Genomic DNA, 22250 nt, shown 5'->3' with positions numbered 1-22250 from the left:
TTCAGACACATCGACTTCATTTTCAGCCTCACGCATTCCACACTACCAAATTTGCCATGCCTTGCCCGGCATCCACTCCTTAGCCCACAGCGTCTTTTGGAAATGCTTTGGCGGCTCCTCTCCCCGTGGGAGCAGGAAGTCAGAGTATGGATGACGCGTCGCTGATCTGCGTTGGGCATGAGGACTCTGCGGAAGCTGCGTGGTGCTTCCACATTCCGATGGTGAAACCACGATCGGATTTTCTTGTGTACCGCTAGTAATGTCGACCTGAGTGTTGGTGTTTACGTCTGGCTCTTTTTGTCCACCGTCAGCTCCGACGTAAGTTCGAGCTCCGGCTTCGTTCTCCGACCAATTTTGCTCCTGCGATCGCCGGGATATGCTGTTGAATGGTAGCATCGGACGGGCGGTGTCGACGTTATTGAGGATATCCTCTGCCCGGCGATACGTGGCCGCGAGCTGTACTGGAGATTTAAGGACGTTCAAGTTTGCGGGATCCTCGTCCTCTATATCGGTTTGAATTGTCATTGTATCTCCTTCGGTCTCCTTGAATGAGCCATCCGCCACCACTGATGAATTGGAGGATAAGAAATTGCCACCCTGGGGTTCTAATCGTTTTGTTGACCGATTCAGCAAAGCTTTCGAATCCTTCTTTGCTGTTCGGTCGTCAATTGAGCGTACGTTGGGTCGTCCCCAGACTTGAGGCTCAGTAGCTCCAGAATTTGAAGGTGCGGTCGTGACAAAAGTGAATGTCCTTGGAGCAGAGTATGTCACTGAGCGCTTTGAGACCTGTGGGGAGCGGGCTGGAGATGACACTTGGGCTCGCTCAGGTTCAGGGTCTGGTGTTCTTAACCGCTTGAGAGAAGCACCTTGTGGCGGGCGTGCTGTCGAATACTCTTCAGCAGCGTTCCGACGGGCTTCCCCACCTGCGACTTCCCGTCGGCTGTCTGTTGGAATCGCAACTGGTTCGTGAATATCCCAGATCTGAGGGTCGAGAAGAATGGAACCTGCATCCGCTGTTGCTGGTAAGGCGTTTATCTGTGCCTGGGCGTATAACTTCTTAAGCTTAAGAATTGCTCGCCTAAGCGTTTCCAATGTCTCTAAAACGCCTTCTTCGCAAGAGTCGATATTACCGAGGTTTTGAATACGATGTTTGATGAGTTCTTGAAGTCCGTTGGAGCCTGGGGCTTGAGTCTGTGTCTGACCGATTGGCGTATGCACAGGGACTTCATGGGCTGGAATTGGCGGAAAGTGCTGCATACTGTCGCTATGCTCAAGTTTGATATTCTGCCGATGGTAATCAAGAGAAGGGAACGCTGGTACCATGCCGGTTTGGGGCGGGTCAGGCATGACTTGCTGATCAGCATTTGGTATTCCAAGAAGAGGTCTATAATTACCAGGCAGCAGAGATTGATGTCCGCCATACCTTACATCCTCAGAATGACGAGAATTAAGCATCGGAGGTTGTGCAGGATAATGGGTAATATTATGTCGAAAACCTTGGTCGACAGTATGTTGCCTGAAACCTTCCCGCAGAGGGTGGAATGCGGGCTTCGAGTTGAGACGACGATATTTATTGAGATGCTCTGGGGCAAACTGTGGCCCAATAGACGGCTGTTGCTGAAGCACAGGTGGATTGAAATAGACCATGTTAGTAGACATTGGCCCAGTATATGCCGTGGGCGGCATCATGAATTGCGGAACTTGCTGAATACCTTGTTGCATTGCTACAGGCTCTCTTGCTGCCATGATGCTGTGTTGAAACTGCATTTGATTCAGTGCATGCCAACATTGTGCACAAAGTTGAGTATATCCAGGGAGTGGAAGTGCAAGGCTTTCTTGTGGACATCCTGTCATCAGACCGAATAAAGGGCATTGATCCCGCTTATAAGCCGGGGAGCAGCGATGGCACTGATATACGATGCACATGTTGATGAAGCTAGCTCCAGCTTGCTAGATGAGCCCATGTAAGTTGGTATGCAATGCCAGTGATTATCGATGCGCTCCCTCTATCTGAATGGGCGACAAGGACTCTCAACAACCGAGTAAAAAGATAATCAAATGCTTTAGAGAAACCCAAAAGAGACGAAGTTGAAGACATGTCTTATATATGGTTGCCTCTAGCCGTTGCTAGAGCAATTCGGGGTCATTTTATGTGTTGGGATTCACCTTCCGTAATTGGCGACTTCATTGGATATCGAGGGGCAACCCGTTCCTGCGTCATGAAGAGAAAAGAATAGATTAATTTAAGGTAGTCTAGGCTCAACATAGGCCAAATCATTCTAAATCAGAACGGTGACGTGACATAACGAGACACAAATCGCAAAGGTAATGACCTCAGAAAATGCTTGGAACGCTGAAATTACAGCGATTTGATTTCGTCAACACCCTTCAATACTGCCGTGTCTCTCGCCTTTCGCTGTGAGGCATCAGATAAGGTAGCTCAATCACACCAGTGTTCGAGAAAAAAGACATTAATTCTCCATAAGTAAATATGAGAAAAGGCATCATAGGAAAGTCTGAGAGTCCTGCGATAAACCTACTGCCTCAATTCTTAGTGATATAATGTTACAGGCGTCGACAAACATAAATTCTTCACGTTGCGTCTTTGCAATATCTCGAAATCCAAGTACCCTCTTCCATGTCTCCCAATCTTTAATATCCTGTTTCTCAGGTATATGCCTAGTGATATCTCGACCTGGGTCTCCCCTCATGCCGACGTTTCGGAACTAGATCTTCTTCCGCGCTGCTATACGGCTCATCATAATCGTCACCTAGTTCCTTCAGCCTTCGATCTGCCCTGTCTCTGTCTTTTCTGGCGTCCTCGAAGCGCTGCTTCTCAACATATTTGCGCTGGCGACGCTGGTTTCCCGCTTCGTGGTCTGCTTCATGGAGGTCGTTCAGTAATTTATACGGATGTCTTGAACTCTTGGGAGCGGATGGGAGGGAGTAGCCATTGGAGGGAAGGTGGTAAGAATAGGGGGAGAGAGATGTAGGATAGTTGTGCATATCACCGGTGTGGTTGTAGGTGACGGGAGGTGCAGGAGAGTGATAGTGATAATGCTTCGTTGTCTCATGAGCTTCTTTGGAATGTCCAGGGTGTCGACGCTCGAATTGAAAGTGCCCGCCCGTGTAGGTTATTCTGATCTCTTCTCGGTCAGAGCGTCGAGGTGGTGACATTGTGAGGCTCGCTTGACTGGGTGAGACTTAGATGGCGGTGAAGTCAGAAGAAAGGCTCCGGTACGAATTGATAGAGCTGGAAGGTGCCCGTAGATAGGGTAAGTCGTAGATTGGGTATTCTAAAGTCAAGACAATTGTGGACAGGAATCAGACAAGACCATGATATGGGAGTATATGAAGAACATACTCAAACAACTTCTGTCTGCGCCTAAACAAGATTCCGTCAATGCTTTTGTGCAGCTGCTCAAAATGGAAATTGTTTGCTCAGAACAATAGGGTCGGTTAGATGCAGGTACACGCATGAATGGAACCAACAGAGTTGCAGCATATTACTGATTGCTTCAGTCTACATCCAAAAGATCTAATGAATACTAATATCAAAGGGATGGAAACGGCAAATCTTACTTTGTCGCCGCTTGCCTGACTGGTGTTCCTGAAGTACCGACGCCAACTTGCATAAAAGAATGAATTTGAAAGTCGAGCCAGAAAGCTTGCGTGTGACTGCACACTCTGAACTCGTGACAATGAGAGTCAAGCCACCAAGTAGCCGAGTTCAATTCAAGGATAGTTGTCATCTCCGTAATTTGCATGTTCATATTGCCGGTTGTTCCGTCTTTTTGGAATTCGATGTCCATTCATGTCATAGGTGAAATTGGAACTTCTCCCCACTGATTCGTCGTCATCGTCATAACCAGGGTTATTGATGTGGTTGCGTTGGCGCTGCGACCGCATGTTGTCAATCGTGTTTTCCCTCTTCCGAACTTTAGCTCTGGTAGCATCTAACTCCTGCTGCAGCGTCCGTATAGCTTCTTTTGCATGTCGGAGCCCTTCTTTGTAGGCCTCAAGTTCCTCCTCGCAATATCTATTCGAGCCGTAGGGTCGATGTAGCGCATCACGTACTCCACGATCATATTGGTTGTTGGGTATCCCACTGTAGCCATGATTGCAACGATCACGCCCATAATGGTCCATGCTCACGGCACTCCAGTCACGATATGGACCCTTATGGATGCTAATATCCCTGCCAGGCATGATCAAAGGGACACCAGTGAGTTTTTCGAAGTCTTCTTGAGCGTTGACCCTCCTGTTAAGTTCTCTAAATCCGAGAAGATTGGTTAAGCACTCTCCACCTGGAACCTTGAAATAGGGAGGGTAGTAGGGCATGCAAGTAAATATGACTGAGGATTGTAGTGAATGCTGTAAGATTAGCTATTCTTGGATGTGAAAAAGGAATAAAGACAGCGCAAGCAAAAATGCTCGACTTTATGCATTTTGGGATGTCTTCCATCGGTGAACATCATCTCTGCCTGACTCAAATTGTGCCGGAATTCATGGCAGGCAAAGACAAGCAGGCAGAGAGGTGAAATCAGCACATGTTGAAGGCACAAGTAGATACTGGGTACCGTGTCACAAAACATGGCTAAGCTCAGAGGCTTCCAGTGCATCATTTGTCATATCCAATTTACGGTCAGCCAAAACTTTGCTGAGCGAGGCGGCTGCGATAGTGCAGAGGTTTGCCAACTAGAGGCCTGAGTTTGCCTACACCGGTCCCGTTTCTCAATTACTTGCGACCATCATTCCAAGTTCTTACGGCAAGAGGCAAGAGACCCCGCTGTTCACCGAGTATGAGCCTCATTATGCACGTATGCGTGTACTGAGCCACAGCCATGATGCATCTCGTGGCCTGAATATTTGTATATCCAGTGGTGGCTAGCGAAACCAACCAGAGGCCGGGGGGGGACATAATCGATTACCTTGCAGCAGATGGGCGGACGACCTGCAGATCTGCAGTGACGCAAAGCTATGCCCTTTCCCAACCCCAGGCTCGACCCACTTCACAGTTTGGTAGTTTGAGGCTTTGACCCACTGGTCGATTGGAGACGCTAATGTTGAGAAAGTGTTGTGGGCACAGGGTATTGGGGTTGAAAAAGTGAAGTCAAGTCATATCAAGTACTTACCGGGAGAGAATATCATCTCCACTACCTAGCGATCGCCCTTTCTGCAAGATTGTTGCTGCACAAAGAACGATTCCTTGTTTCATATCCTACGGATTTCTTCGCTTGGTTGCAAGCATACCAAGGACGTCTCATGTTCTGGGGCACGCCACTTGATACCAAGGAGTGTCCTATGTAGAACGCAGAGCGAAACAGAGGGTAAGTATGACGCTGGAATCGATGGCTATTAAAACACGTTTAGATGCGTGGACTATTGCATAGCAAATTATATTAAGGCTGCTGAGAAGATGAGCTCGTTGCAGAGGGATCCAAGTCCCTTCGATCCTTTGGAATGACAAACGCAGTCTGTTAGATGATAATAAAGATAAGCCAGCACTACAGGATAGATGGATATGGTTTTTCAAACCGTCCTGTCAACGAAATATGTGTCTTCCGATGAATTTGAAAGAGTTGATATCTCTTGTAACAAGCTTCGGTCACAAGACGAATTGGTGATGCTAAGCTGGTACTGTTATTCTATTAACGTAATATTATGCAGCTTGCAGGATCATCTCAGCTTAGCCTGAGTGGAACTCAATGCTGATCAGAGTCTCGGGGTGGACTGCGGCAAATTGGTTGCAAAACTTGAATCATTTCCCAATGCAGGGGAGGCTTTTAGTGAGTGACTACTGTTAGGCACTGCTATACTTTTCTCCTTCTTATTCAGACAGCACGATAGGAAGCTAGAAGTCTTCTTAGTACACATGATACAGCACCAGGTATATTAGTCGAAAATACCCGATTACGGATGTGCGACGACACGGCGCATCTGATCTTTGCAGACAAACGACGTTCCCTGAACGAGATTTGATGTTGACAAAATTCATATGAAAGATGCATGATATCTCCCAATTTCCAAAGGATGTCGTTGAGGGATTATACGAAAGCCCGAAACGCGTGCAGCTTCGCGAGTCACAGAGAAGTTGTACTGTAATATGACGAGATGCATAAAGCGAGGAGCTCTAATGGCACTAGACCCCGTCACACCAAGATCGCATTTTCTATGTAGTTTTCATCTTGAGTGCGCAACTATGAAAATGAAAGCCTCCAAAACCGCTTTCAGGTAAGAAAGATCGGGTCTAGGGGTTAGTCCACCCTAGGGGCAAGCGACTACTTTGGGATCCAACACTATACTTCATTTGTCCTAGACGACACCCAAAATACGCGTCGGGGTATGAGACACGCTATTGGACGGCCAACACCCCTACATTACAGATTCTCGTTCTGCTTCTGGATCTACCTCACGCCCGCACTGGATAGCTCGACCAGCAGCATTGTCACCAACTCTCATCTATATACAAGCTCGTATCATACTATAACTTTGATGTACGCCAATTCCACGGGGCTTGTCCAACGCGCAAAGGCTAATTAATTCCAGCAGAAGCTTTTCAGCAAAATTCCATCCTTTAACCTCCCCCCACAAACCGTACCCCTCTCAACACTCGAATTCTACCACCACGTAACAGCCAAATGCCTTCCCCATTCACTTCAAGCTTTGCATCTGCTGCCGCAGGGAATACAGGTGCCGATGGCCCCTCCAACAATCGTAGCATGGGAAGCGGAGACTGGTGAGTGCGGCGTTGCTTTGTGACGGACTACCTACGCAAGACACCTTAGTTGGAATTGCCTCGATTGGAGACATAGTTGACCTTTATCTGTCAGGTCTCGTGCTCGTGTCAACGGGGCCACCACCACTTTCCGTCGAACCTCAGGTGCGAATAGCCTGTCCCAGCGCGCTGAAATTCAACCGAGCAGTCACAATGGCAACTCAAATTCTGTCTTTGGATCATCTCATAGCACTCCAAACTATATGACGAGCACAGGCCGCAATGGTAATGTGGCAGAGACGAGATACTCGAAAGACCAACTACTAGATTTTTTCAAGCCCCAGCCGGATGGTCAATATCGACCGACCGTAGACAGTCTTTTAATGGAAGGCTTCAATCCTAGAGCAATAAATGGCACAAGTCATGGAGGCTGGGGACGAAATGATGAACACAAAGATGGACACGGCCCAGAGATGTGTTGGGATAATGACGGATCCGTCCAACCGCTAGGTCTCATACCAATGACTGATGAAGAAAGAGATGTATGCTATCTATCGAGGCTACTCACAAGTCATGCTGACGGAAAATAGATGTTTTCCACTAGCGTTAATTCTTTAATGAAGCCTCCAGCCCAGAGTAAAGATGGCACCCCCAATACCCCAGGCGTTAACAGGAGATCTTCGATATCTCAATCGCAAGGCAGTACCTCCAATACTGTGTCACGGCCTGGCGGACGGCAGCGGCGAGACTCCAGCGATCTCCTACAATCCAACAGCGTAACCTCCCCGACAAGCTCCCGCTTTTCCAAAGACGAATCCAGCGTGACTTCTCCTCCCCCGTCCCTCCTAAGACGCAAGACTGACTTTAAGGACTCGTTTGGCTCGAGAACGGAGGAAAAGGAGAAAGACAATGGCAAACCGGGTCTTGACACAACTTCCCCAATTGGATCGCTGAGACGTACAAGTACAAACCCATTAGGATCTGCGCTGAATGGACCTTCATCTCCCTGGTCAGCAGGCCCAGCTTCTACTGGGTTCGCTCCGATGGGTGCTTTTGGCAGTTTTGGCACATCTGACAAAAAGCCCGGTTTCAGTAGCATGCGGAGCGAGAGTCGATTCAAAAGCTTGATGGCGACTGACAGCTTAGACAATGTGAAGAAGTCGAAAGAACAGCGTATTGAGGAAACACAAGAGGATGAAATGCGCTCACCCTGGCAGTCTGGATTCTCTGGTCAACCAAAGACCCTGGGAGATTTGTTCGAGGATGAGGACCATCCTGCAGGGAGTGCTGCGCTTGGTGGGGATGACGCTATTCCTCTCGCCTCGCAGAGTTCCAGCTCCATGAACCTTGAAAATCATCCTGCCTATGACGACATCGGCTTTTCGTCTCTTGGAATTGGAAACAATCCTCCCCCATTCCAAGACTTCTCCCACCGTAATCGAGAATTCTCTAGTCACCAAATCCAAGGCCGGGCTCCTGTCCAGTCACGGCCAGAGGAACCTTTGAGTCCCACCTTCACAAACCCATATCAAAGCCCAGAAGGCGATCGGGCTGTTCCGCATGACATTGATACCGATGATTCTGACCCCCATAGTTTACAATATCAGCAAAACGCGCATTTTGGTCGAGGCTTCTCAACTCATGACCACCAAAGTGGAAGGAATAGCTCAAATGCCCACACTTCCCGCGGATTCCCAAGTCTTGGTGGCCTGGGCGGCCTCTCGGGTTTAGGTGGTCCTTGGTCTGCTGCCCCAGGAGCTATAGGCACTCCCAGTAAGGCTTTTGGAGATTCGACGTTCGGTGGCTTTGCAGATGTTAGCTCTCCTCACAGCGCTGGATTTGCAAATTCTGGCTTCTTTGGCACCTCCGGGCCCTCAGTCGGCGGGCTTCCTGCAAGTGTGACTCGCGGCAGTAAGCTGGGCTCGTTGTTCCCAAGCGCAATGGAAAATCAAGCTCGCGGCGATCCTCTGAGGCAAGAGCATACTACTGAGAGTCCCGATGTCATTCGGGGTTTACGCAACATGGACATGATGAGCCAAGGGGTCAACTTCCGCAGTAACGAGAGCCCCCACTCCAATAGAAGTAGGTTGGAGGATTTGCTCAGTAGTAGTGATGATCGGCTTCGTGCTAGCGCTGCAGCTCAACTCTCCTCCAAGGACATTTCTCATGGTCCTCCATCCGTCTCTCTGCCCGCGCCTTTCTCTGCGGCTACGACGCCACATAGCTACTTTGCCACTTCTCAGGACCAGGATCAAGGGGGCTCCGGTCAACTACCAGCACCCCAGCAGAAACAGATGGTCATGCCTGATCGAATGAGATGGATATACAGAGATCCGTCTGGTAACAAACAGGGGCCGTGGTCTGGGCTAGAAATGCATGACTGGTACAAAGCTGGTTTCTTCTCCCCAGAGCTACAGGTGAAGAAGCAAGAAGATAACGACTACGAGCCACTTGCTCAGCTCATTCGACGTATTGGTAATTCGAGGGAGCCTTTCCTAGTCCCACAGATTGGGATCCCTCATGGATCCCCAACTATTCCCACAAGTGCAGCAGGCCCGGTCCTCAATCCTCCTGGGACGTCGAATCCTGCTCAACCACCATTCGCTAGCAGCTTTCCGAGTTTCGGTACGACATTGACTGCGGAGCAACAGAATGCACTAGAGAGACGGAAGCAGGAAGAACAGTATTTGATGGCCAGACAGAAAGAACATCTTGCATCAATGCAGCCAGCTTTTCAACGACAAATGCAACAAAACATGCAAGGTGGTCTATTGAATCAGCAGCTGCACCATCATTCAAGTGCCCATAGCCTGCAAAGTCAACCTAGCTACGGCAGCATAGCTTCTCCCGTTGGCTATCAGCCGTCACCTGGAGCCGGTGCTATCCAGCCCCCGTCGGCGGCCCAAGGCTTCTTCGAGCAAAGGAACGCAGGTCCTATGGGTGCTGAAAGTCTAGGTTCGGTAAGGGAAGAAGGCTTGCCAGGATTTCTAGATCGAATGAATCTCCCCCAACCAGGTCAAATGCCGTACAATAGCCCCCCACAAAGTCAAGACCAGTATCATCAACAGCAAGTGAATGCATTGATGCAAGAAAAGGCACGACTGCAGCGTGAGCAACAACAGTACGGTTCCAATCAAATGAGCTTCGACGACGCACTTTCCTCTGCAGATCGTCTTGAGGAGTTTCAAAGGCTACGAGCACAGGGCTCCGACCAACGGCTTCAGCAGCAACAAGGCCCGGTAGGTTTCGGTACTGAACAGCGTGCTTTCTCGAACGAGTTCCAAGGTAATGATGACCGCCCTCAAGAGCAGCTTTCACTCTCGGAGCAGGTGCAGAAAGCTGCAGCTAAACAATCGCCCATCAATCAAACATCGCCGTGGGCAAAGGTTGATGCAGGGATGCCTCAACCATTCCCGCCTGCCCAACCAAGCTCACCTATGCCTGCCCCTACGCCTCAAAGAAACAGGCAGAGTGTTGCAGAAGCCTTGAATGCGGGATCTCAATCTCAGACGCCTTCCCAGACCGATTCAGCCGAGACACCAAGCGCAGCTATCGCACCGTGGGCAAGAGAATCGTCGGAGGTATCCAAGGGCCCATCCCTGAAAGAAATCCAAGCCATGGAGGCGAAGAAAGCAGCTCAACAGGAAGAGATTGCTGCAGCTGCCCGCAAGGCAGTAGCCGAGCAAGAACGGCTGACTCAACAAAACCAGACAATACCCTCCGCGCCTGGTTTGCCTTCGTCAGCAAATTGGGCCAGCAGCGTGTCCCCTGCAATTCCTACGACCTCGCCCTGGACTAAGCCTACAGCTGGAAAACCTACGATCGCTACGCCTGCTGCAGGCGCGAAAAAGACGCTTGCTCAGATTCAAAAGGAAGAAGAGGCTCGGAAGAGCAGGGTCGCTGCTGCTACCGGTGCCTCGTCTACAGCTAATGCGGCTTCCGCTACCGTCGGTAAGAGCTATGCAAACTTGGCAGGTAAAGGTCCAGTGCCTCTTGCACCAAACCCGAATAACACTGCCTGGACGACAGTCGGCGCTGGAGGTAAGGCAAAAACACCGACAGCGCCTGTTCCTGCTCCTGTTCGTTCTACAAGTGCGAATATAGCGGCAAATCCTTCAACAGCAAGACCCAAACCTACCATCTCTACCGCAGGTAGATCTAGTACCACGCAGAGCGCGAACGATGAGTTCCAGAAATGGACTCGTGGTGCGCTGGGTAAGGGCTTGAATCCCAACATTTCTGGTCTGACCCATCTCTCTTCTTTACCCCGATTACTATTCTGACTGTTATTCAGCTGACGACTTCATTTCCTCCCTCCTTTCTCTCCCTCCTGATTCTGACATCATCTCTGACTCGATCTACGCATCTTCGCAAACCCTCGACGGCCGCCGCTTCGCCGAAGAGTTCGTCAAGCGCCGCAAGCTCGCTGACAAGGGAATCACCCCCGAGCCTTCCAGCACGGGCTCTTTCACTATTGGAAGTGCTTCTGGTGAGAGTAAGGCTTCGAACGGGGGGTGGAGTGAGGTCGCGAAAAAGGGCAGTACCTCGACCGCTGCAAGTGGTGCGAATGATGCTTCGAGAGAGTTTAGGGTCGTTTCTGGGAAGAAGAGGGGGAAGCGGTAGGAGTACTGGGGGGACATATACGATATTGGTGGGTAGATGTAAGATTAGGGGAATCTATTAATAAGAGGGATAATCTTGGTGAGAGTATCGTATGTGTTTCGTGCTACTCGTTTGCACGAAACACCACTCAACCCTTTCCCTCTGGCTGACTGAGTCGTTGGTCTCTTCTCTTCATTGGTGACCAATTGCCAATACCATTTCATCACGCACGCGTCATCGCAAGTCCTAATTTACATTCCACATTTCTCTTATTCCTCTCTCCTGACATGTTAATCATATTAAGCTCCCACTTCATCTAAGAACCTCCCCCCATGATCTCCTCCTCAGCCCTTCCTTATCCCCAACCCCTTTCACCGGAGGCGTATTCCTCGGCGTAGCAGCGGGATATACGCCTTCATTTCCACGATGCTCAAGATATTCTATAGCCAAAAGTCAATTTTGTCAAATACCGAGGACATTGGGGGTGTGGGGGGGAGGCGGAAAAGAAAGGAGTGCTGCTGAAGAGGAATTTGGATGACTGTACCACGTCGAAGGCTCTCAGCCGGCAGATATACCACTCGTGGATATACACTCGATAGTGCTGCTGCAACCGCTGCGTTCATCGGGTCGGAAGCGCTGGGTTTGAGGGCGCTGGGGATGGCTCTTGCTTCGCGCTTGCTGCGGGGGCTCCAGTCATGGGCCGAGGGGGCGCTGGGTGTTTCTCGAAAACCAAAAGCGATGGGATTGAGAGAATTTGGGTTCGGGAGTGGGATTCGTTTGGAGACGTGAGGATCGAAACTGTGTAGCTTGTCATTGCTCACTGCATCGGTGTCGGGGGGTCGTGGTGCGGGGTGGGAAGGGGAAGGGTGTGGATTAGGGTGAGGAGAGTGAAGAGGAAGAGAGTGGAAATGGGGAGATACATGATGGTGTTCGGACTCGTGGGAAACTCTGTTGGATGAAAATGAATAGAGATTCTCCTCAAGAATAGAGAATGAGGGGGAAAACAGGAGCGAGAGGCCGCCTTTTCAAGGGACATGGTGGCAAGGGCGTACAGTTGGGATGTTTGAAAAGGTCATGTGAATGAGAGCAAACTGCATCCTGAGGAGAGACTATGGCCAATGTAGCATCGGTTAGGGAACTGAAAGCTCCTCGTCCAAGACGTCATGTACAGAATTTGATACTCAGTAACAACTAGAATCGCCTCAAGTACAATCACATCCAGCAATATTGCCAGCTGGGATGTCCAATCGAATTGGTGCGAAGAATCCGTCTTTGATCATCTTCGAGCCAGATACACGATTTACGAATCGATCAAATCCTTGGAGATTCACATGTCCACATGAAACGCTGCCTTCGCAGGGCATGTTGGTGGAAGTGCATGGTTGTGAATTTCACATCCACCCTCTCAGTCTCGAATGCCAACTTTTCACATGATGCAGAAGATACCGTGCTTTCGCTCAGCGTCAAAACCTGCGGTGGCCATTGCGGATCACAACTGTTCAGCGAAGACGGATACTCTTCGATTACGCTGCAAGAATATTTCCCACAGGGTGAAACCCTGGATCATCGGTCGGGTTGTGTTGGTCACTCTCGCCAGCTCAATCGCGAAAGAATTGTTAGGTGCAGGTGTTTTTCGTATCAAGTCGAAAAGCTATTACCCATACCGATGTCTGGTGAAGTTATGGCAGGCATCAAAAAGCCTTGACATATGTGCGACCTTCGAGTTGACCTATTTGGTTGGCATCATCACGACTCGAGACTCGCCGCGCAACCAACACAGGGCTCCGTGTCCCCCTCAAGGCTGTCTACGCTGGTCAAATTCTTGATCTCCCTATTCTGCGGACTCCATATCCACGCATTGATCATTTCAAGCCTCCCAACGAACACAAACCCGCCCCTACCTGATCCACTGTCCACACACCGCTCAACAACGTCCAATAGAGCTCTTCTATAGTCAATCAGCCGGAAAGAGTCCGGATGCCGATAGCCTCGAGCTCGGCGTAACTTGATAGCGCAATGCTCATTGCTGTCGATAAGCTGTGGTAAGCGGCCAGGGACCAAAACGCTGCCCCAAGTGACAGTATGTGTGGCGAACACTATCCGGGGAAGGTTCATGATGAGGTCGGTGCAGTGGGATGTTGGAGGGTAGAAACCTGCGTCAAGACAGAAGGGTTCCGGTCTTTCGAGTTCTTGGGTATCGTTAGTTGCGGCTTGTACTAAATGAAGGACAAGAACAGCAATCAAGTAAAGCCATTGTAGACAGCTCGTGGATTGCATGCTTGAAGAGCTGAGGGGTATCAAGAATTTGTATGTAAGCAATAGATAACAAGTTTGATCGATAGTCGCAGAGATAAAGCTGCCCAACTCAGGCCAATACTTCAGTTTGATTGAGCGTGGGGCTCGATGAGACACATCAAATCTTGCGCCTGCACTTCCAATCATCAACCTTTTGTGATATTGCCGCCGGATTCAAAGCCGGAAGGCGGGATCAGATACGCAAGCGGCATTTCTGATCTCTCGTTCATATCAGAGCGAGTCTCTGGCTCTGAACTTCTTCCACAGACGCTTGCAGGATGGATGATGGAGACATCGAGGGGAAAATCACCATTCTAACCTGCAGGGGTCGGAAAATTGGAATCTCTTCATTGGCGTTCTCCAAACCTTGGGTTGGTCATATTCGATCATCTCAGCCTCAGGTCTACAAATTCTTGACCCTGCTGGCTTCTCGAGGTCGAAGATTCGGCCCAAGCTTCTTGAGATTATAAGCATAAGGAATGTAGGGCAACAGGACAGAAGTCATAGTATATTCACGATAACGTAGTGAGATGGATAAGGTTGGACGCTTCGGCCCTCCTGAAGTATTGCATTAAGCCTGAGTGGTCTAAAATGGTCGTGTAGAATGGATGGTAAGATCGGAGATTCTTGTCAGCGATATGCCAGGCTCCAGAAATCAGCGAACGGAAAATTGTTACAAATCCGTTACAGATTGTCCTTGATCTCGGGCCCTGAGCCACGATAGCCGACCTTCAAAATATACCTTAGGAGTCCTAGTAAAGCGCTTGAATCCATCTATAAATGGTGGTAGCGTCCTTTGCGTGCTGCTAGGATCTGATAGAACCTCGCGGATGATGCGGATCTGGCATCGCATCCTCGATTCAGACACTGAACTCTAGCTATATCAAGCGGAGGTACAGCATACCTTGCTCCCAACCCTGTCAGATCTTAAGTGTACATGCTGAGGCTGTTGAAGTCGAGCGAAGGCTGTGTTCGCTGAACATTGGCACCTCGTGAAGTCTATGCCTGTGGTCCGTACTATTCTGGCGAGACCAGAACATGGATGCTAAAAACAATTTTCTCAAATACGCCAGAGGTTGCCTATCATAGCATGCTCGCAAGGGATCGCATTTAGCATTTACCTTGAATAAGTCTTAGGGAAACGGTAATGCCATCACCCTGGCACAACCTGCATCCTGTGTCTTCGTTCATGCGCGTTGGTGCGCCATGTCCCCCCGAGTATTCAAGGAAATGCGTTGTGATACATTCTGTTCAATCTTCTTCATGACACTAATTCTCAGGCAGAGCAACAGGGACCGGAATCATATCAAAAGTATGATCTCACATGTACTTAGGATAGGACTTCTGCTTGCGATATACCTTCACACCCGCCATGATCACTTCATCTCAGGGTCAGTCATACCTGCGTCCAACACAAGCTCTTCCATGCTGGATTGGGGGACTATCATCTGCTCCGACGAAGTCCGTCCAACTTTCAGACCATTTCACGGGGACTGTGAACAAGCCATACGGGAAATCCCCGCACAGGCAACCCGTCCCTTCACGTCTCATGCCGGTTTCCCTCTGGTATTTGAAAGAAATCGTCGGACTTGTACAATACAAGGATTGTTAATGCCCGGGGTTCAAGAGGTGATCTCTTCATACATTGAGATACGAGCTGCGGCGAGCCAAGTTTCTTTGCGTTGCTGGGATGGCAAATACTACGGTGGCGTCACTGGCGGAGAGCAGAGAATTGCAAAGGATGGAAAGCTCAGGATTCGATTGACGCGTTCCATGGGATTCGTAAATACCGATCCAGTGGCCGAAGGCCAAGCCTCCTGACGTGAGCTCAAATGCCAAAGCTCTGTTTGATATGACAACGACGCAACGATTACAGTGAACAACCTTGTCTGGAAGCTCCAGCTTCGACCACCTCTCAGTCTCTGTGGAATCTGGACAGCACAGGTTTGACCCTCTTCAAAGCGAGCCTGATAGTCGATGGTAATGAGAAATTTGCATCAATAGCTCATAGTTTTGTGAATATCTGATTAATTTCCCCACCTTATCTGGTCACCCGCTCGTGACAAGAATTTGCATTAATATTCATCTTTCGTGGCGTTACAATCGGGCTATGCTTTGCAACCACTTCTCAAATTCATCACTCTACTTGTGAGAGGGTTTCAGTGTATGTGACACAGTGTGGATCTTGTGCTTGTGCTCTGAGTCGCTATGGTCGCGAAAAAAGGTGCTCAGACGCTGCGACTGGATTTACTGCATTGCATTCCCGTCCTGCTGCCCCTGTGCAACGTTCCACGAATGCAGGGAGATGAAGCCACGCGTGTTTTCAATATTGCTTGCGGTGGTTGATATTCGCTTGGTCCAGACCTTGCCTCTTGAGCCTCTACGGGATTCCTCAACTTTCAACATTTCTGCAATCGAGCATTCATCCAACTTGAGTGAGAAGAGGACTAGATGCGATATCGACCGTACGACAGGTCCAGAATATGTGGACTGCTGTAACGCCAGGAATCAGATATCAGTAGACACGACCTCCCTGCTTTTCAACAAGGACAATCTACCAGACGCTTTCATTAGTCGTAGTTGCGAGATTTGGGTGTACCTAGTCAATGGTCGGAGTAAGGGGGACATTTCAAGCTGGGCAGACATCCGTTTGGGCGCTGATGAGATCGCAACCGATTGTAGGGAAGGTAGAATGACAGGTGGCCAGAAAGATCTTGGGCAGAAGAGCAGGATCAACGTTCGATTGATGAAGGCAGAGAGTGGCCAAGTGGCGGCCGAGTCTTGAACATAGCTGCGTGGTGAAAGAAATTTCGATGAAGCTGCTAAGAATTCAAGCTTTGCCCTTCCCCATTGCTGTTTGCAAAGGCAACGGCAAGCATCGTTTCTCGAAATTTTAACATGTCGGATAACTTCGTTTGTACCGGAGGCCAAAGTTTGCTTGAAGTTAGTGAGCTCAGCGGATACGCGTATGCGACAGACACTATTTGTATTCATTCGCATGCTCGCAAGGTCGTTCGCTGCCGAAGGATTCTGCGATGAAGAATATGTTTTGGCGGCACATCTTTCATTCAAGCAGGTTTTGTTGATTAAGCCAGTAAAGGAGCAATGACTCCAGCACAATAGGGCATTGATAATTCCATTTTGTTGTGCATCGACATCATGAATGGCACTTTAAACATCTCCGCAGGCACGACAAATCCATGAGCTATCAATCTGTGACCTGTGGTCTGCGATCTCGAAGCGGAGGGGTCTTGACCATTCTTCGATGACTATCGAGGGATAAGCGATAGTCTACCTCAGATTGCTGGAGGTGAAGCGCTCCTTGAGTCTTAGGAACAAGTGTAATACGTGTCGTGTACTTGTCACGCCAGTAGACCGCAACTCCTAGTCCAACGTTCGTGTAGCTATAGGTACTTTTACAGAAAGGTGCGCACAAGGCAACAGCACTGCAAGTGGACAATCGTTGACTGGAGATAATTTACTAAGAGTGAAATTGACCAAGGCAATCCAGTCGGAGGCCACTACGGACTTCGTTTGCGACGTTCAAATCTTGACTGCATCACTTCACTGCCAATATGTCTGTTCTTTAGATAAGTATTACAAGTGCCCATCTAGCCAATTGATGGATGTCCTGTGAAGGCAATCAGCCACACCAGGCCATACCCGTTCGATCCTAAAAGGGTTAGCGTTAATCATTCATATGGAGCCGAGGCAAATGACATCGATGTGATCTCCACTTCGCTGTTTGACACAAGATGACTCCTTACGTTGTGACATCGTATCAATTCCATCTCATTCTTCACGCGATCTCAGCAAGATGGCCACCGAACGGTTGAGCTCCATATTAAACCATCTGACTCCAAGCAAAAGCAGACTCTCACTAATGTATGCCATGCGCCCCGGTAGCAGAACCAAATTGATGAAGTCAATAGCACACAAAAGAACCCCGACGATGTGGTCATTACTGTCGCCGTACGGACACCTTTGACCAAAGGGTTCAAGGGTGGTATGAAAGACACACCGTTGGATTACATGGTACACCAGACTTTGAAAAAGGTTCTTGAGAAGTCGAACCTTGACCCACAGCTGGTCGAGGACGTTTGCCTGGGCAATGTGAGCTTTTGATTCTTGCTGAGAAACATATGAGTTGATCACATCCGCAGGTCAATGAAGTAAAAGCCGCCTACCTCGCTCGTGCGGCGTCTCTGGCAGCGGGGATTCCCAACACCGCCGGTGCCAGCAGCGCCAACCGGTTTTGCTCGTCAGGACTAAAAGCTGTGCAAGACGTTGCGAACCAGATAGCCTGTGGTAGTATAGAATGTGGCATAGCCATCGGCGCCGAGTCTATGTCTATGTCAAACGCTACCATGTCCCCCTTCCACGAGGCCTTGATGCAGAACCAGGAATCAGCAGACTGCCTGCAACCAATGGGTCAAACATCCGAGAATGTCGGTAGGGACTTCGATATATCAAGAGAGGCGCAAGATAGATTTGCAGCAGAGAGCTATCGCAGAGCTGAGGCTGCTCAGAAAGCTGGCTGGTTTGATGATGAAATCTTCCCTCTCGTGACCAAAGTGAACGATCCCAAGACAGGGGAGGGAAAGATGGTCACATTGACAAAGGATGAGGGACCGAGATGGGGAACTACATACGAGAGTCTGGCAAAGATTCGACCTGCCTTTCCCCAGTTCGGAGACAGGAGTACAGGTGGAAACTCCAGCCAGGTTACCGACGGGGGTGCGTTTAGCATTGCATTATCGCTCCCTTTTGTCGCTGACAGCTCACAGCTGCGGCCGTGCTCCTAATGAAACGCTCCAAAGCACAAGAACTGAACCAGCCAATCCTCGCCAAATTCGTCGGTGCGACAGTAGCAGGTGTCGCGCCCCGAATCATGGGCATTGGTCCCTCCCTCGCCATCCCGAAGCTTTTGAGCAAGTACAACCTGAATCTCCACACCGACGTCGACCTCATTGAAATCAACGAAGCATTTGCGTCAATGGCGGTCTACTGCACAAACATCCTTGACATTGATACAAGAAAGCTGAATGTCAGGGGCGGCGCGATCGCTCTCGGCCATCCATTGGGAGCTACTGGTACGAGACAGATATGTACGGGATTGAGCGAGTGTAGACGCCAGAAGAAAAAGATCCTGCTTACGTCGATGTGCATTGGGACGGGCCAGGGTATGGCTGGGTTATTTGTGAATGAGCAGCTGTAAATCAAGGGTGAAGGTATGCATGTATAGCTTGCAGTGAGCCTGTGGCACGATGTCTCTGTATCCTCAATTGCAAAGCAGGTGCGACAGGGAACGAAAGCAATGATGAATGATATTGCATGCAAATTCTTGAACCCCAATCACTCTTGTGCCCTCTTCTTCAACTGCTTGATCTTCTCCCTTCACATCTTCTCGACGACCCAGCAGGGAAGGATCAGATACGCTAATGGAAAGATCATTTAACTTCACCAAAGTTCTGCTGATTGTTATGAACGAGCGTGACGCTGGACTCTCGACGCTCATCCCGTCTTCTAATTCAGATAAGCTTTGCAATACAAATGTACCCCGACAAACACAGACCACAATCCTCGAAAAGACGCGTGTCAAACCTTACCATGACGCGGGATGCCCAAGAATGGCTCAGGCGGCCGTTGGCGGCGTTGGTGGCTGTAGGGCGAAAGAAGGGCCCCGAAGAAGTGGGCGCTGGGTTTTAATTTCCGGGTTGGGCGGTAAGTTTGATGAACACGGGATAATTGAAGTTAGTGAAATGGAAAGGGCTGAGGGCGGGAAAATTGTAGGAACATAGGATCAGGTACGGAGGCTGAATTGGGAGTTTTGGGAGGACACGGATTTTCGTGTCAAAGACGAGTTGACTCTAATTATATGCTGTTTCGAGTTGGAATTAAAGATGCAAATCGCACGTGGAGTGTCTGCAACAGTCAAGCAAGGAATGCAGGTCTGTCCCTAAAAGGAAACGCAACGGCTTAGCAACAAATCAAGCACATGTAGACAGTGTTCATAGAATCGAATCGATGTTGTGTTCTTGCTCATCAGGGCTGTGATATTGGCTAAATAACTGTACAAAAGGATAACCGCGCCAGCATCTCGTTCAAAAGCCTCTCATAAGCTGGCAAATTAGTTGGCATGGTAGACATTCCCAACCAAATGGGGGTATTATGCAACGCCATATTGTGGAGCTCAACAAAGATTCACCCTCCGTCTATCCAATTACTTCCCTTCCACTGATCATCCAGATGAAAGGCCAGCTTACAAGAGGTAAGCGACCAGTCCGATGATGCCTCCGAGGAGACCACCGCATGAGACTTTGGTGGCAGCGCCAGCGAATGGGCTGGGGCTTGCAGTCGTTGGGACGGGTGGGGTGGCTGGGGCAGCGGTGCCAGTTGATGGTGGGGTGACTGGGCTGGTGGATGTGGGAGCGAGGCCTGGGGTCGAAGTGATGACAGTTGGGACCACGGTGGTGGTGGTGAGAGGTCCGAGTCCACTGACAGTGACGGTCTGGCTGGGGCTAGCTGAGATGGTGACTGTGGAGCTGGGTCCTGGGATGACCAAGACGGTGCTGTATGGGCACACGGTTGTGTATGATTCCACCACCGTGGTAACAGTCGCATAGCTAGTCTTGGTGACTGGCACACCGGGAGTGTAGGTTGCAGTGCTGGAAACTGTGCATGGGCAAGCGGAAACAGTGATGGTCTCAGATGCAGTGGCAGTATAGGTGACGTTGTTTGTGGTGAAAGTAGTCGCCTCCGGGCAGTAAGTCTCGAATGATGTGACAACGTCGGTCTCGGTGGTTGTGTATGGCTTGACACTGGGGTTGAGCGGGTGGACCTTGGTGCATGGGCAGTCGGTAATTGTGAGCGTGGTAGCCTTTTGGACGCGTTAGTTTCCGTTGTCTCCTCAGTGACGCTCTGGAATTTACTCACGGTGGTAACAGTGTAGGTCTTGCCGTTGGTGGTGATCTTGGTTGGGCTGGGGCAGTATGTGGTGATTGCTGTCAAAGTCTCGGTCGTGACTGGAATTGGCGCAGTGCCACTTGGGACAGATGTACCGGTGCCGGTGACGGGCGAGGAGTAGTTACCCCAGGCATTGGCAGCGCCGAAGAGGGCGGCGATGGCAAGGAATGACTGCATTTTGATTTTATGATTTTTGGTCTTGCGACGGTATTAAATAAGTGTACAGATAAGTAATTAGTGATGAGCAAGAACTTGCTATGAAAAGAACGCTGAAGACGATTGACCAAGCGAGTGTGGATGAAGAGGAAAAGTGAATGCAGGGAGAGTGAATGCTTTAAAGGAACTGGGTCGGATAAGGAGTGTCAGCGATCAGGAGAGTTGGACAGTGGACAGGGGGAAGAGCATGGAGCTTCGTATTTGGTGTGAGGGTCTGACTAACACAGCAAAGGACGACACCTCCGCCAATGAACGATGTTGCTGCAGCCGTATTTTGAGTTTAATGAGACCTCACATTGGGCTATACCTCTTCAGGTGAGATTTGAGGCAAAGGTGACAAAGCCTCCTGCGGACAGAAAGCTGCTTGGGCGGCTTGAGGGTTGGTGCTTACGCATCTGGTAGCCCTGGACTAGGTCGGCTCTATACACACGGCTCATCCAAGCAGAGCTCGAAGAAAAAGCCTGGAGCTGGGGGGGTCTGTTGGCAGCATTGGCGAAGCAGCAGTTGGCCCTGAAGCCTGCGCTTGATGACTGCAGTGCCTACACCACACAACGTTCTTGCACTCTAGCACTCTCTTACTCTGCTGCAGGCCCAGCTTTTGCCTGCATCAAGGTGCAGAATTTGCTGCAAATAGGCCGTATGCCACCCAATGAATGCGATGTGTCACTTTTGCGAGAAGTTGAAAAGCCGCACGGATGTTAGCGCTTCTGACTTCTGGACCTGCAGATTCCCTCCACCATTTTCAACGGCTTCCAGGATTTACCCCTGCCAAGCAGGGAAATCAGTGGGTCATCCATGCTGACCCCCCTGATAACAGACTAACAGTGACCTACCTCATCCTTTAGCGCCCCGTTTCACCCCTTAGGCATCCTTCTAGCTCTGTGGCTAGGATCACAGCTACACGAAGTCTTTTCCTGTCGCATGCCTGTATCGGAGCTTGTCCTCTTATCTCTCGCTCCTAGACCACTGCTGGGAGAGCTGAAGAGGAGCAGCTGTCGGGTGCTCCGGGTCAACTCTCAGTTCAAGCCGAGTAGCATCGAGCATCGCAAGCTGTGCCACTACTGCCACCAGAAAATCCTGATGGATGCGATGGGGCCAGAAAAGATCCCCTGCAATTTAAACTTGGCTCCACCGCACGGATACCTGCCGCGGCCTGGGCAGTCCGCTCACGTCCGGACATGGTAAGCCCGAACAGAAATCACAGCGGCTCCACCTACCGAGATGGAACAAGCCGGAATTGTCGAGATGAGTTCTGAAAAAGACGGATATTCGACTGTTGCGGATCTGAAGGTATAAAGGAGGCGCTCCGTTTGGTACCTTTAATGAAGCCTCCAGAAATCAGGTGAGCCAGCCGTCTACCGCTAGAATTCGCTTCGCGACTTCCATGGATTCGGCCCGGGTCAGCCTGATCGATCAAGATCCGCCCCTTGATCTTTGGATACTTATGCAAGGA

At 49.9% G+C, this 22250-nt stretch overlaps 6 protein-coding genes across 6 annotated transcripts; 2 read left to right on the top strand and 4 right to left on the bottom strand.

The window, feature by feature from the left end:
• Nucleotides 1–42: 42 nt before the first annotated feature.
• KY384_008728 (uncharacterized protein) lies at nt 43–1746 on the bottom strand (the record flags this gene model as incomplete). The annotated part of the gene is made up of 1 exon (XM_044817216.1): nt 43–1746. One exon carries the CDS (start codon nt 1744–1746, stop codon nt 43–45), a length of 1704 nt encoding a protein of 567 aa, XP_044665811.1.
• Nucleotides 1747–2679: 933 nt separating this feature from the next.
• KY384_008727 (uncharacterized protein) lies at nt 2680–3177 on the bottom strand (the record flags this gene model as incomplete). The annotated part of the gene is made up of 1 exon (XM_044817215.1): nt 2680–3177. One exon carries the CDS (start codon nt 3175–3177, stop codon nt 2680–2682), a length of 498 nt encoding a protein of 165 aa, XP_044665810.1.
• Nucleotides 3178–3735: 558 nt separating this feature from the next.
• On the bottom strand, nt 3736–4341 carry KY384_008726 (uncharacterized protein; the record flags this gene model as incomplete). Its single annotated transcript, XM_044817214.1, has 1 exon — nt 3736–4341. One exon carries the CDS (start codon nt 4339–4341, stop codon nt 3736–3738), a length of 606 nt encoding a protein of 201 aa, XP_044665809.1.
• Nucleotides 4342–6981: 2640 nt separating this feature from the next.
• On the top strand, nt 6982–11341 carry KY384_008725 (uncharacterized protein; the record flags this gene model as incomplete). Its single annotated transcript, XM_044817213.1, has 3 exons — nt 6982–7260; nt 7309–10960; nt 11013–11341. The coding sequence occupies 3 exons, from the start codon at nt 6982–6984 to the stop codon at nt 11339–11341; spliced, it is 4260 nt and encodes a 1419-aa protein (XP_044665808.1).
• A 6091-nt stretch (nt 11342–17432) lies between these two features.
• On the top strand, nt 17433–18833 carry KY384_008724 (uncharacterized protein; the record flags this gene model as incomplete). Its single annotated transcript, XM_044817212.1, has 4 exons — nt 17433–17500; nt 17548–17728; nt 17779–18352; nt 18403–18833. The coding sequence occupies 4 exons, from the start codon at nt 17433–17435 to the stop codon at nt 18831–18833; spliced, it is 1254 nt and encodes a 417-aa protein (XP_044665807.1).
• A 1044-nt stretch (nt 18834–19877) lies between these two features.
• Nucleotides 19878–20758, bottom strand: KY384_008723 (uncharacterized protein; the record flags this gene model as incomplete). The annotated part of the gene is made up of 2 exons (XM_044817211.1): nt 19878–20495; nt 20552–20758. The coding sequence occupies 2 exons, from the start codon at nt 20756–20758 to the stop codon at nt 19878–19880; spliced, it is 825 nt and encodes a 274-aa protein (XP_044665806.1).
• Between the last annotated feature and the right edge of the window lie 1492 nt (nt 20759–22250).

The sequence above is a fragment of the Bacidia gigantensis genome (assembly GCF_019456465.1).
Source record: "Bacidia gigantensis strain McMullin 20006 chromosome Unknown contig_304, whole genome shotgun sequence".
In the NCBI taxonomy this organism is placed as follows: Eukaryota; Fungi; Ascomycota; class Lecanoromycetes; order Lecanorales; family Ramalinaceae; genus Bacidia; species Bacidia gigantensis.
Note: the sequence above shows the minus strand (reverse complement) of the source record. Positions and strands in the feature narration are given on the sequence as shown.